General features: G+C 43.4%; 1 protein-coding gene across 1 annotated transcript; it reads right to left on the reverse strand.

Annotated features, from left to right (window-relative positions):
- Positions 1–136: 136 nt before the first annotated feature.
- ALG11 (ALG11 alpha-1,2-mannosyltransferase) lies at positions 137–5,379 on the reverse strand. Its single transcript, XM_041467080.1, has 4 exons — positions 5,172–5,379; positions 3,970–4,200; positions 2,296–3,227; positions 137–536 (listed from the first exon to the last, which is right to left on the reverse strand). The coding sequence occupies exons 1-4, from the start codon at positions 5,207–5,209 to the stop codon at positions 265–267; spliced, it is 1,473 nt and encodes a 490-aa protein (XP_041323014.1). The 5' UTR covers positions 5,210–5,379; the 3' UTR covers positions 137–264.
- Between the last annotated feature and the right edge of the window lie 8,717 nt (positions 5,380–14,096).

The following is a 14,096-nucleotide window of genomic DNA, read 5'->3' on the forward strand; positions in this document are numbered from 1 at the left end:
TATAGTTCTGTTACTGAAGCACTATTATGGTTTGTGAATCCAGACAGTTTTAAAGTGCACCAAACTCTCATGTAGTTAACATAGAAGCATTTCTTTCCCAAGAAACAAAAAGTCTCTGTTACATAAAGCAGACAGCTTGACAGAAAGAAACCAACCTTTTTATTGAATGGAACCAAGGGGTCATAGCTTAGATATATTTACATGTGCCACACAGTCAAATATAAAAAGTTAATTTTACTCATGTTCATTTTTACTTCTATACACTTATTTAAATAACGGCTCCACAGATAACAGGAATGTGTCTTCAAAATGCTGGTCAGAAAACCTGTGCACAGAGCGACGAGCATTTTCTCTGATCCCCAGTCTTTTCTCAGGAGACAAAGAGAAGATGTAAGCCATTGTCTCAGCATAACTGTCCTCATCTTCTGCTAGGAAGCCTGTAACACATCCTTCATGGGGTACCACGATGTCCAGTTTGGGGCCACCAGAATTGTGAGCCAGGATAACTGTGCCAGCTGCCATACATTCAACTACTCCTGTAAGAAGAGAAAAAATGCTGATATGAGCCTGCACATCGTGTGCTTTGATCTGTAAAACACTGGAAAGTTAAACCAACGGTAAAATTCACAACAGATTGCTCTTCCAAATCAGCTGGAACAAAATAGAGCAAAATGGTCCCATAAGAAACAAATTTTTCAGTTTTAAGGACTGAAATGACAGTTTCTCTTAAACACATAAAATTGAAATTAGATATCAGATATAACTGGTTAATTTGTGGGTCTTGTAACACACCTGATTTTAAACGTTTGGAAAGATATGGAGAAAAAAGTTGACTATGTTCATTTCAACCAGAAAATATTCAGAACTTCAGTATTTTGCAGATTAATAAATCTTTATAGCTTCTGACAACTCACCAAGACACTATTAAAAACTGTTATCTCTACATCTGTATTTTTGATGGAAGAAATTTTAATGAGTAAGCTTTCCTCAGCCAAAAGCTGTGGGATAGGCACAAATGCACACAGCAACTTTGATTCTCCTCCATGGTTCCAGAACAGACCTCAGAAATTCTGATTTTTCTCAGTTCTGATTTGACTGTTATCAATTCCCTCAGCTCGAACATTGACTACTATAAATAGCGCTCCAAAATTTTGGAATATGTTTTTTTACACATAAAAAGCCTGTTAAATGAAGGTTAAATCCTGCTCAAATTGAAAATCATAGTGTGATTATATCACTTTAAAAAAAATTAACTAAACTGTTTTGTGGGAGGAAAAAAAAAAAAAGAGAAGACATAGTTTCCAATATTTTGCTGGTGCTTCTGAGAGATGATTCAGTGTCAAATTGTTTTTATACCAAGTTCCTACAGACCATAAACTACTACTCCTGATACTTAACCTTTTTTCTACTGAAGTCTGAAGACATTAGCTGCAGTTTAGTCACATTATAGCAGAGTATGGCATCCATCTGCTTGGATACTAACTTACCTGATTGCTGTAGATTTATAACAGATGGGCATTCTGGCACTCCCTTTCAAGGTCAGGACTAATCTAATCCAAATAAACTGAGCTCCATATCTTTGTCAGAGGAGAGCTGGGACCCAGAACTTTCTGCTCCATGCTACACCCACCAATTTAAGGGCTTCATACATTTGCCTCAGCAGAGATGCCTAATGCAATGAGATGACCAAAGGTACCTGGTGGCCTCTACACGGGACTTATTTGTAGCAGACAGGATCTGTGGGAGACTTGCAGCCCTGAAACAACAGCTGGAGTGCCACGACATACACTGCACAGTTCAAGTGGCATTTGAGGCAGGTGAAACACAACCAAAATCTCCAATATGAATGTCTATACATTAACTGTCTACAAGCTCCCCTTGCAGTCAGTGGAGCCACCAAGGCACAATTTAAGGTGCTGGAAGAGAAGCACCTGCAGCCTCTTGAAGCTCTGGTAGGTTGGCAAATCTAACCCAAGGACAACAGGGTGACCCATGACCTTGCAGGGCAATAGCTGGAGGTCAGCAGGACATCCTGGGCAGCACAGATGGGACTAGCTCTGTGTTTAGGTGACCAGAGGATGCACAGAATTAACAGCCTACGACTACAGCACTTCAGCTTGCACTACAGTAGCACCTAGTGGTGCATCATCTGCACCACATCTGCACTGGTCCTGCAGGCTTTACGGCAGCTACACTGCCTCCACGGGAACAGGAGCTGGACATCTGCTTGGCATGCAGACCTTTATGCTTAGACACCTAGGGACAAGCAGCTGGACACTCAGGAAAAGTACTGACCTATCCCAAAGTGCTCATTCCACATGGTGTGCAGGCCGATGGTGGCCTCGGCCAGGTGTCTCTTCAGCTCCTCAAAGGGAATGTTAATCCTGAACACCACATCATCACCAACTCCCAGCTCTTCACACAGACGTTTCAGGTTATTTACACGCTCTTCATCTTGCTGGTTACGACAGCCGCCGATTAAGATCAGCTTCAGTGATGGCTGCTGCCCCACTCTCTTCTCTTTCAGCAATTTAGCAAAGGCTCTGATTTGCAAAGGATGATCTTTTTCAGGCCTGAACTGGCTGACAGAAACAATGGAATATTCACTGGTGCTCTTTTCCACTTCCAGTGGAATATCCAGGAAAGCCTGAACATCGCACGGCGGATACACAACACTAGTGCAAGCCCCAGCTCTCCAGAGGGAAAGGATGTGATTCAGTGTCCAAGAAGAATTCACCATGACCACATCACTGCAGGAACCAACCAACCCGTACATGAAAGCGAAGAAGTAGTAGTAGACAAGTTTAAATTTGCTGAAGAGAGGACTGCTCGTAATGAAGGCAGCATTGTTAAACCTGGTATCCTGGTTCCTCACGACAGAGAGCATGTCCGTGCTGATAGTGGGATAATGGACGTAGCACCCAACACGACAACCTCCCACGTATTTGAAGAGGGGAATTGTGAAGGCATAACCCATTGAGTCAATATAAATATCAGGAGCACACTTTAGAAGAGCTTCCCAGCCAAGGAACAATGATCCTAAACTTTGTCCCAGCAAAGTGAAGTGAGGATAAAGAGAAGCTTCCACAAGGAAGCGTTTTTCTAGAAATACAAACTTCACAGGATGGATTAACTTAATATTGAATCTTCTGAAAGCGCCTTCTACTATTTCTTCTCCAGTGGCGTCTCTATCACCAGTGTAAACAACACACGTTACATTTCTGTACCTGCAAGAATAAAGAAAAAGAATTTCATATATTCCTCTCTTCATACTTTTCAGCAAGAAACTAAAATATAATCCACTTTAAAGTACTCAAGAAGAATGTGAGAACAAATGTCTGGCCCAGAAATTATTTTAACTAAATAATACTTTTCCTTATACTTCCACAGGTTTCTTCTGATCTGCTGAAAAACATACGGCTGAGAACTTGGGGAATATTTTAATGTGAGTAAAACATAAAAGGAGCTCAGTATTATTCTACAGACTTCAGAACACCTTGCTCTACATTAGGAGATATCTGTCTAGTGCACAGCATGAGCAAAATGCAAATGATGGCAAATCAATGGATGTGCCCTTGTTAAATCCACTTTAGGTATTAATTTGTTTTGCCTCCTACACCAAGAGACAAGTATAAAGATGTTATCAGTTATCTACTGATGCTGATGTCGTCAGTTATCTACTAAGGAGTTATGACTATACAAAGTTCCACACCAGTAGTGGAAAACTGAGGAGGAGAGGTTTACTCAAGGAAAGAAAGGAAAAAATTGAGAGGTGCCACAGCAAGAAATATCAAAAGCAGGAAATATCAAAATCTAAAGCGATGAAGTAAAATGCAACCACGTGAAACTCAGAAGTAAAATAAAACATAAGACCAGCAGATTAATGACACCTACTTAAATACATAAACTCCCAACATATGCATAAAGAATAGCAACAGAAACTGAGAATGAATAAACACATATGCTTACTTTTTCTGGAGCGTTCTTATGGCACACCACAAGACTCTCTCCCCTCCACCTCCTGCATTGCAATACGGGTGAAAAAAGGCCACCAGCAGTGGCCGCTTCCCATCTCTTCCTGCTGAGCTCAACTGTTTCTTCCTTTGTATCCAGAGCCGTACTCCCCACAGCAGTACCACCAAGCAGATGCACAAAATTCCACTTAGAAATAATGCAGGGAGTAACAATGAGCACAGCAATCTGAAACAAGCCAGAAATTTTAAAATACGTAATTGCTTTAAAGAATTACTGTGTATGGCATTGAGCAAGAAGGACTTGAAAGTAGAACTACAGGAGTTTGACAAACTACTTGAGTTCTTCTAATCTCAGAAATCATCAGTGTGTGACTGACAAATACAAAAATGAAATCACTGCTCTGCATTGTTTATCTGAAGATCTTTTTCCCCTGCTGTTACCTTGCAATCATTTATTACTGTTTATTCATGCCCTACATGCGTTATCTATCTCCACGTGCACTTTGTAAAAGTTGCATGCCCTTAGCAACCTGGCAATACACAACCAGCAGAGTAACTTCCAAATAGATTTTTAAATAGTTTTTTCCACCCAATCTCCTGTTTGGCTCGCTCTACTATGAACTGCTTTGGTGCCGATTTACTGGGGCCAGGCATCTCCTACTCCAACCCGCACTTCCCACTCTCCGGAGGCAGGAACAGCGATGCCAGCTGTCCTGAGCAGCTCAGGGCAGTCTCTCAGTGCAGAGAGCTGTGTGCCCTGCCCTCAGTCACTGTCAGGGCAGCGCACCGCCTCCCTGACAGCTCTGCCAACCCTGCAGCGGGAGGCTTCCTGCCCGGGAGCCTCACAGGGACAGCGCCGGCTTCCTCCCGCTGTGCCGCTAAGCCTTGCGACAAACAGCGTTTACTCAGCCGCTCCCGTTTACCGAAGGAGCGACCCACGCGTCCCGACAGACACATAAGGAAGCACTTTCACTTTGGGCCGGCAGCGGCGGAAAAGCACATTAACCCATCCGAGCCAGCGGCACAGCGCGCAGCCGGGCAGGGGCCGCCCCGGGGGCCGGAGGAGCGCGGCCGGGCCGGGCCGGGCCGGGGCCGGCGCCGCCGCGCACTTCCGACGCACCGCCCGCCCCCGGCGTGCAGCGCCCCTCCCGCCCGCCCTGCCCGCCGCCAGGACGCGCCGCCCCCGCGCCCCGCTACCTGAGGAGCCCACAGAGGCACAGCCCTCCCGCCACCATCTTGGGCAGCGCTGCGTCGCCTTCCCGGCGGAAAGGGAGGTTCCCGGCCGGCGGGGCGGGAGCAGCCGCGCAGCGGCACCCGGCTAGCAGCGCCCCGGAGGGGCGGGAACGACACCGGCACCGGCACCGCCGCTGCCTTTTCCTTCTCCTCCTCCTCCTTCCCTGCCTCCCCCTCGCCCTGGCCCCACCCAGGAAGCACAGAGCCTGCACCCACCCCGTGGAAGGCGGGGAGTGCCGTGGGTTGTTGGGCGGGGCCCTGTGCTGCTGCAGAAGCGTTTTTCCCGGAGATGCCGGAAGAGAGTGGAGAGCAGCACGTTCCCGGCACGGTTCAGTCAGACATAACACTCACTGCTCCTTGAATTGCATTGCGTCCTCCTCAAGTGACGTCCTCGCATTCCTTGGGCAGGATGGGAGGGAGGGCGCTGTGAGGAGGCGGAGGCCTCCCGGGGACTCGGGCTTTCTTCTGTGTCCCACGCTCCCCAGGTTTTGCCTGTGTAAATGTTGGTCCTTCTCGTTTCCCAGAGAGGATGTCCTCGGTGAGCCCGATGTCCTGGCTTTCCTGAGCTCTGCCGTAAGCTCCTGCTTGTCAGTGAATCCCTCATTATGGAGAGGGAGCTGCCAGCGGCTGTGTGCAGGTTTCTGTTGTGAGGCCGAGGGCAGGGTGTCCAACACAGGCTGCGCCTGGCACCGTCTCCAAAAGGGTCCCATGAACACGATCATGGGGACAGTTACCGCTGAGGTTATCTCTGTCTGACATGCTTTTTTGGCCTATTTTGTCTTGACTGGAGAGTATATGCACAGACCAGAGGGTCAGTGTAGCCATAAGACTGAATGGTGCTGGTTTTTCAAAATACTACTAAAGATGTGTCAGTCCAGGTCCGGACTTCATGTTCCTAAAATGCCATCCTTGGAACAACATAAGGAACTCACCCTGGTCTCTGGGGTGCTGGGAAGCATTGGGTCAAACTACCAGACTCTCTAGATCAGGAGAGATTTTGAGAGAACAATCCAAAACATTTCTGATCTCCTGTCACATTTGTTATGTTTGCCCAATTATCTTCAATTTTGTCAGCACGAATCGCACCTATTTATCACACATTGCTAGATGCTTCTTCTCCGCCCACCACCTTCTCCATTTTAAAATAAGCTACATGCTTCTTCTCCGCCCACCACCTTCTCCATTTTAAAATAATAAAATGCTTTATGGGGGAAGTTTGATCCAGAGAATTCATTCTTCAGTCTCCTGCAGAGTTGAAGCTGCCCACAATTTGAAGGAGTTTCAAACCTTGTTTCTTTAAACAAGACCTTTCCAGAACCTGTGATCCTTCAGCCTCTTTGAGGTCAGCATGATCTAATTCATGTTCTAGTCACCTCTGCATTTTGAGGTCTTGTAGGTGTTAGGGATGTTTGTGAAAGTCATCCTGTGTCTTCTGCATGAGAAGAGTGCAGGTTAGAAAATGATGAATCATTAATTTATGTGGCCACTGCTATAACCAGAAGCAGAGAGCAAAAGGCTCTGCTCTAGTGGGAGTGAGAAAAGTCCAGCTTAAATGGTGGTTATTTGGTTCTGACCTGCCTGAATTGAGTTTTCCATTTACGAGGACTCAGCCTGGGGGGTGAAACTGGAAATGTGGAAACTCAGAAATTTATTGGTTGTTTTACTGATGTTTTTATTTAAATATTTTGACTGTCCTAAGTACCAGTGACTGTAGGTTTTACCAGGACGTCTCTATGTAAGCAGGTAATTTGGAAGAGGTCTGTGGGATGTCCAGCAAACATGGCGTAACATTTTGTTTCTGAATCAACAGCTCTCATAAAGAAGATGCAACAGGTATTGGTTTCTCTCCCTTAATCTTTTTCCTCTTTCCTGACAGAGCAGTTGTCTTGGAAGCATGTGGAATGTTTACAGAATAGATCTCTGCTGTATTTACATCTCTGAACTCAAAACACCTTTCTTTCTTCAACATTTGAAGATTATTGTCCGAGTTCAGAGGAAGAGGCGAGTTATTCTAGGGAACAGGAAGTCCAGACTATTTCAGATAAGAAAATGCTTCTCCCCGCTGACTTGGAAAGGAGTCCATGGTCACTCCCTTGGAAGGTATGAATCTTACACCTAGTCTTCAAGAAGTTGAAGGACAACAGGTCACAGCTTAATTAAGATGAGACTTAAATAATAATGGTGAAGAGTTCCTGGAAGCAAGAAGACTAATTAATGAGGGAGATACCTACATACCTACCTGACTTTTGAGTTTCACTTGCTCATTTAGGGAGAAATCTGCATGATGGTGGGAGTGTCAAATAGTTTTCTCATCTCTAATTTATGGTTCATGGAATCACAGAATGTCTGAGGTGGGGAAGAAATGGTTGGATGGATGCAGCCAGAGAGTTGTGGTCAAAGGCTCAATGTCTAGGTGCTGCACCTGGATTGGAGTAATCCCAGATGTGAGTTCTGAGTAGAACTCATTGAGAGAAGCCCTGCAGAGAAGGACTTAGGGGTTCTCATGAACAAAAAGCTGGAGAGGAGCTGGCAATGTGCAATTGCAGTGCAGAAGGCCAACAGCATCCTGGGCAGCATCAAAAACACTGTGGCCAGCAGAGTGAGGGAGGGAATTCTGCTGCTCTGCTCCACTCTGGTGAGACCCCACCTGCAGTGCTGCATCCTGCTCTGGGGTCTTCAACACAGAAAAGATAGGGACCTGTTGGAGCAAGTCCAGTGGAGAGCCATGAAGATGGTCAGAGGTCTGGAACATCTCCGCTATGAAGACAGGCTAAGAATGTTGGGGCTGTTCAGGCTGAAGAAGAGAAGACTCCAGGGAGACCTCATTGCAGCCTTCCAGCACTTAAAGAGGGCTTATAAAAAAGAGGGAGGTTGACTTTTCACATAGACAGATGTAAACAGGACAAGGGAAAACAGTTTTAAATTAAAAGAGGAGAGATTCAGATTACAAGTTAGGAAGAAATTCTTTACTGTGAGGGTGCAACAGGCTACCCAGAGAAATTCTGGGTTTCCCATCCCTGGAAGTGTTCAAGGCCAGGTTGGATGGGGCCCTGATCTAGTGGGTAGCATCCTTCATCACAGTAGAGGGGTTGGAGCTGAATGATCTTTAATGCCCTTCCAGCCCAAACCTTTCTATGATTCTGTGGTCTCTGGAGGTGATCTTCTCCAGCCCCCCTGCCCAAAGTGAGTACCTAGAGCAGATTGTCTAGGACTGAGTCCAGATGAGTTTTGAATACTTCCAAGGATGGACTTTGCACAATCTCCCTGTGTAACCTGTGCCAGTGCTTAGTCACCCTCACAATGAAGAAGTGTTTCCTGATGTTCAGAGGGAACTTTCCATGTCTCAGTTTGTGCCCATCGCCTCTGGTCCTGTCACTGGACCCCAGTAAAAAGAGCCTAGCTCCTCTTTTCACCCTCCCTTCACACACTGAAGGCCTTGTCAAGCTTTGTCAAGGCTTGAACAATCCCAGTTCCCTCAGCCTTTCCTCGCAGTAAAATTGTCCCACGCTCTTAATCATCTTGGTTGTTTCATTTTTTTTTTCTTAGTCCCTCTAGTGGTAATTAAAAACAGATGTATTAATACTTTCAAAGTTCTTCTGTTAGCTTTTCATTATTCACAAAGTCTTCAGCTGCTGATGTGAGCAGTATGAAACCCGTGTGCTGACAGACTTGCAGACTGCAAAGCTTACCTTTAATGTATGAATGTCCAACACAGGCTAATTAATTGAGTCATCGACACTTCATGACTTCCCCACCTTCATTCATATGTAGCAGAGGATATTGCATGCATGCATTTAGGGTACTGACAAGAACTTTAGCAGGAGCAGTGATGAGCTCTCTGTGGTGCTCCCACTCCAGCAGTGAGAATGCTATTCGAAACCTTGTCTGTAGAAAATGCACAAGGCTGACATGCCAACAAAAGTAAACTAGCCTCGTTATGCAGTCAGTTTTCACCTTCCCAGAGATGTACCAAGTTTTTAATATTTTGTTGCCTCTGTAAGCTTTTTTGGTCCTCTTTTAATTGCTTTTGTTGTTAAGCTCCTTACTCTAAAGAAAGCCCATGCAAATGGGCCTTTTAAAGTGAAGAGTATTTAGAAGTAGCAGAATCCACTCACTGTGTGTTCTCCCCATGCCTGCAACACATTTGAGACAGTTTTAAAGCATATTTTTTAAACTCTCATTGTTGCTGAGTTGTCCATGTATGAATAACTTAAGATGAAACTGCTGGCAAGTAACAATAGAAAGAAACTGGATTAATATTGTGCAAGGATATTCATATGACAGTCATGTGGTCTATTATACTTGTACAGTTAGTTACTTTCAGAAATATTCACTGTGTAGCACCAAGTCTCTTGCTCAGGGCTGCTGTCTGAGCTGTGAAAATGCCTGGGACTGTTTTTAGTAGGTGGAATCTCAGATCATTCATATACAGAGTAAGTTTTTTCACTTTTGTATGTATCTTGTGATAGGCTGTTGAACATTACAGTGCATTTACTCTTCATTGCATAGTAACAGAAGCAGAAATAAAGTTGCACCAGTTCTATGTTAAATATTTGTGAAGCAAAACCCAAGCATTGGTAAGAAATTGTGGTATTGATATACCTAGGGAAAAACATTGTGGCATTGTTTTTACTGATGTCTTGTAATAATGAAAATATAATGAATTCTAGTAATTTCTTTTTCGCTGTCATTCTTAATTCTGAGTTACGTGTTCTAGGGCATCGGTGTTCATGCCATGTATCTGTGAGCAAAAGCTGCTCTGTAGTTTTTTTTTTTTTTTTTTTTTATAGAAGCAATGAAGAATTAAGCAGCTTGGATCTACAAATTATATTTGCAGGAGAGCCCATAAAGCACATTTATTTGTATCACCAGGCAATTTATACAGGTTGAACCCATATCTTTTCATTAACAGAAGATAATTTGCACACAAATTGTCCCCGTTGGGTAAGGACCACAAAGGAAAACAAATCTGTTCCTGTAGATTGTGACAGTGTTTTAAACTCCCATGGATTCTAAACATCTGCCGTTTTTTAGGGTGGCTGAAGGAAACATTTTCAAGCAACTTAGAGCACTGGCAGAAATGAGATGGCAAATTATGTACCCCTAATGAGAACATCACTGGGCTTGCAAAAGAGCATTTGGACTCATCTTAAGTTGCAGCTTTTTCAGGTGAAAGCTTTTGATTCTTGAGGAGCTAGGGACCATTTTTGAGGGTCTGTGATAGCAGACCCAAGCCCTTTCTGCTTTTAATTCTCCTTTCTACAGAGAGATAGTAATATATCTGTGGCCATCTGTGCCTAATTAGTACATGAAGGGGATCATGAAAGACTACCTCTTTCACCGTCATACCTTAACTCCTGCTCTGATCAACTATGAAAGTCCTCAAGGAGCTGTAAAACTTCACAGTGAATTTTTTTATTGAGTGAAGTGCTTCCCTTTTCAAACTTCAAAAGTTTGAGAACATAACCTGTTCACTCCACTGGCTTGTTCTAAGAGCATTTTGCCACATGTGTTTGTGTGTGCCTCTCTGCCTGTTTCAGGAAGCAAGGAAGAGTGCTATTTGAATGAAAATCCAAGTTGTTTCACACAGAGCAAGGATGAAGCAGGATTTGCATTCTGTGCTCGTGTCTGGCTCCTTGGCACTGATTAGGAAGGAGAAAGGAGCCAGAAACTGCCTGCAGAGCAGGACAGAAGGGAGTTGGAAGAGACTGTTTGGCTAGTCCAGGCATGAGACTTCTGGATACTGTGCCTCATCACCTCCTCTGACTTATTTCTATTCCAAGGATGAAGAAGGCTTGAAAGGTTGGTGATTTTCCCATGAAGTAGATTCAATCAAAGATTCTCTTTCAGGGGGCAAAGCATGGCTGCTTAAAAGTAGTTCCCTGCTGCACTACCTTTTTTTTTCATAAGCAGAGGTACCAGGAGGGAATGGTAAATGAATCAAGCCTGAATTTCCATGGCTAACATCTATGCTTTCCAGGAACTGAGTTAATAAATCTCAGATGGTTGCTCAGCAACTCCCACGGTTGGTACCTTTTTTTATGCTGAGCTGTGGAATGCATTGGTTTTGGCTAAATGTGTCCTTGGAAGAAACCTTCTTTGCCTAGAGAACAGACTGACGTGACCTCTGGAACTGAGAGTATTGCTGAGAGTTAGAAAGCCTTTTTGTGTTTTCTTTTTCTCACAGCTTCAGGCACCCAGGAACTCTTTTTTTAGGAGTCAGATGTCTCCAGTTTCCCCTGTGTCCTCATGCAATAAATGAATACTGTTTTTACAGTGAGTTTGAGTTGTGATGAGCCAGTATGTATGTCACAGGAAACAGCCTGAGACAACATGTCTGCATTTGAAATCAGGATTTTAACTGTATTTCAATCCAGGTGTTAAATATTTCAGATATTTTATTTATTTATTATTTATTTATATTACAGTATTTTTATACTTGTAAACAGAAAGAGGTTTACTCTGTATTACCATTTCCCTTAGATGTTCTTGAAAGCAACTGTTTGTATGGAAGAGATTGTGTAAAATTAGCAGCAGTTTCCTGTGTTGATCCTTTCATCATTGACTGTTGCTTTAGTTCTGACATTTGTAACTGAATTCTTACTGAATAAGTGTAGGCTGCCAGTGACATCATTCAGTAGGGAATTATTAGGTGTTCCAGCAGAAAGAACCAAGCAAACATAAAATAATAAAAAAAACCCAATGACAGCAAATATATTTTCATTCTCATTTTTATTTTTTATTTCTCTTCTTAGTTTCTGTAAGGCTCTGCAGTGAATTAGTATGTCTCTATCCAGGCAAGTTCTACTTAACTTTCATGGTTATTTGAAGTATGTTTTTTCCACTAATGAAACTGGCTCTTGCTGAGAGTTAACTGTATGTTTATGGGAGATATTAGACCTGGACAGGGCACTGTTGTATAGTTCTTAGCCCTGGATAGCAAATAATTGACAAGACTTGTAGAAATGTTAGTTAGCTAAACAGCAGCTCACATACGGTACAATTTTGACCTCTAAGAACTGGAAACATAAAAGCCTCTACTCCATGTTCTCAGCAGTGGTTCTCCTCCTTGCTTCTTGCCTGCTGTGGCAGAGCAGGTCAGCCAGAGAGCTGGCACATCTTCTTCCCTCTCTAAATTGAGAAGAAAAATGCACCTAAGGGCAGCCCCGTATTTGGGGAGGCCCCGGATGCTGCCCCTCGTGTCCCTTCATTCCCACCATGAGTGTGGTGATGTGTGGCATTCACATTTTCTGAAAAATCCCTTTGCTCAGGATTTTTCTCCTGGGAAGCTGAGAAGCCTCAGAGAAAAAGGAAAACAATTTTTATCTCATTTGATTCTCCTGTGTTTTGCTGCTTTGGAATGTGGTTGGAGATTGTTTACCAACAGGTGATTGTTTCATTGGTTTCTTCTGGTGTGAATTATTTTGACTCAATGGCCAATCAGTGCCAAGCTGTGCTGGGACTCTGGAGAGAGTCATGACTTTTCATTATTATCTTTTTAGCATTCTATAAATGCTGTAATAATGCTTTCTGTATTCTTTTATATAGTATAGTTTAGTTTTCTTTGAATATAATGTAGTATCATAAAATAATAAATTAGCCTCCTGAGAACATGGAGTCAGATTCATCATTCCTTCCTGCCACAAGGGTCCCTGCAAATACAGTAGTGATGCTGAGCTCAGAGGTGTGTGAGCAGTGCTGTGGTTTGCTCGCTCGTAGAAGGACAGTCACCTTGTCTTGGCAGCACGTGGCACAGTCCAAAAGGGCAAGAAGTGAAAGGCAGGTGAGAAGGACTCTCGTGCCAGCCTGGTGGGGCTCTACCTGAGCCCTGTGGCGCAGGGTCACCTGAGAGATTGTGCTCTCTGCAAGAGTGAGACCACAGAGAGGGCTCTAACACCGCCTTGCCTTTTTCTACCCAGTAATTGCAACCAGTCCACAGAGAGAGCAGGGAAAAAGGAAGTAAAATAACCAAACAAAAAGTGGAAACTCTTCTTCCCAGACAGAATTTTGCCTGGTCCACCGAGAAAGCAGACAGGACTTGGCTCACAGCACTGTGTTGGAGGAGCCCAGGTGCTGTGGTGAGGAGTGCAGCTTTCAAGCTTACATAGGAATTTGGGGGTTTCTGGAAACTCCTCTCTGTCTATGTAGGTGGTTCCTGCCAGTGTGAGGTAAACAGAAATCATTGTTTAGAGAAACTGAATTAGGTCTTGCCTTTACGTATCTAGCCTGCCCTAACAAAGACAGTATGTTTGTATTTTACATGTGGCATCTGTAATGCAAACACCAGATACTGTTTTGTCTTTTTATTTCTTTCATTCAGAGGCTGAGCAGTTGACTGGCCATAGAATCTGAAATACAAGCTTAAATCAGTCACCAGTTTCTGGGTTTGTGTTTTGTTTGTTTTTGTTTTTTTTAGTTTGGTTTTTTTTTCTTTTCTTTTCTTTTTCGGTATTGTGTACAAATATGATGTGCTTTTTGCTGTTTACATAGTCCCAGGTGCCTCATCCTATTAGTTTACCTGCTACAGGGTGAATCGCTGCTTACTTTGGGAAAAAAATAATAATTAAAAAATCAATCCTCTTATTTACTTAAATCACAATTCAGAGACTTATCACTTTATATAACCAAAGTAAGTGTAGGAGATATTTTTTAAATGCTACAACAAATACTGAGAAATTTTAAGCAGAAGTAGCATTGATTATTTCTAAATGTGGACAGCAAATATTAGTTTACAAGAAATAGCTCTTTCTGTTTTCTTAAATTAGCCTTTTAAAATAGTTACTTTTGTAATATTACCCATTCTCAAGTTGTATTTTAAATATTACAGTTAAATTGAGTAAAATGCAGGTCCCTTTTCTCTGCCTGGACTTCTAAAAAGCTTTTGCACAA

Source organism: Pyrgilauda ruficollis, unplaced genomic scaffold (genome assembly GCF_017590135.1).
Source record: "Pyrgilauda ruficollis isolate IOZ18807 unplaced genomic scaffold, ASM1759013v1 scaffold20, whole genome shotgun sequence".
NCBI classification, from domain to species: Eukaryota; Metazoa; Chordata; class Aves; order Passeriformes; family Passeridae; genus Pyrgilauda; species Pyrgilauda ruficollis.

What these genes read in the sequence shown, in the direction of transcription:
- ALG11 (XM_041467080.1), bottom strand. Translation starts at nt 5,209, where the DNA reads ATGGTGGCGGGAGGGCTGTGCCTCTGTGGGCTCCTCAG. An exon ending in TGCCTCTGTGGGCTCCTCAG is followed by an intron (nt 4,201 to 5,171) that starts GTAGCGGGGCGC and finishes GGCTTGTTTCAG; the next exon opens with ATTGCTGTGCTCATTGTTAC. An exon ending in ATAAGAACGCTCCAGAAAAA is followed by an intron (nt 3,228 to 3,969) that starts GTAAGCATATGT and finishes TTATTCTTGCAG; the next exon opens with GTACAGAAATGTAACGTGTG.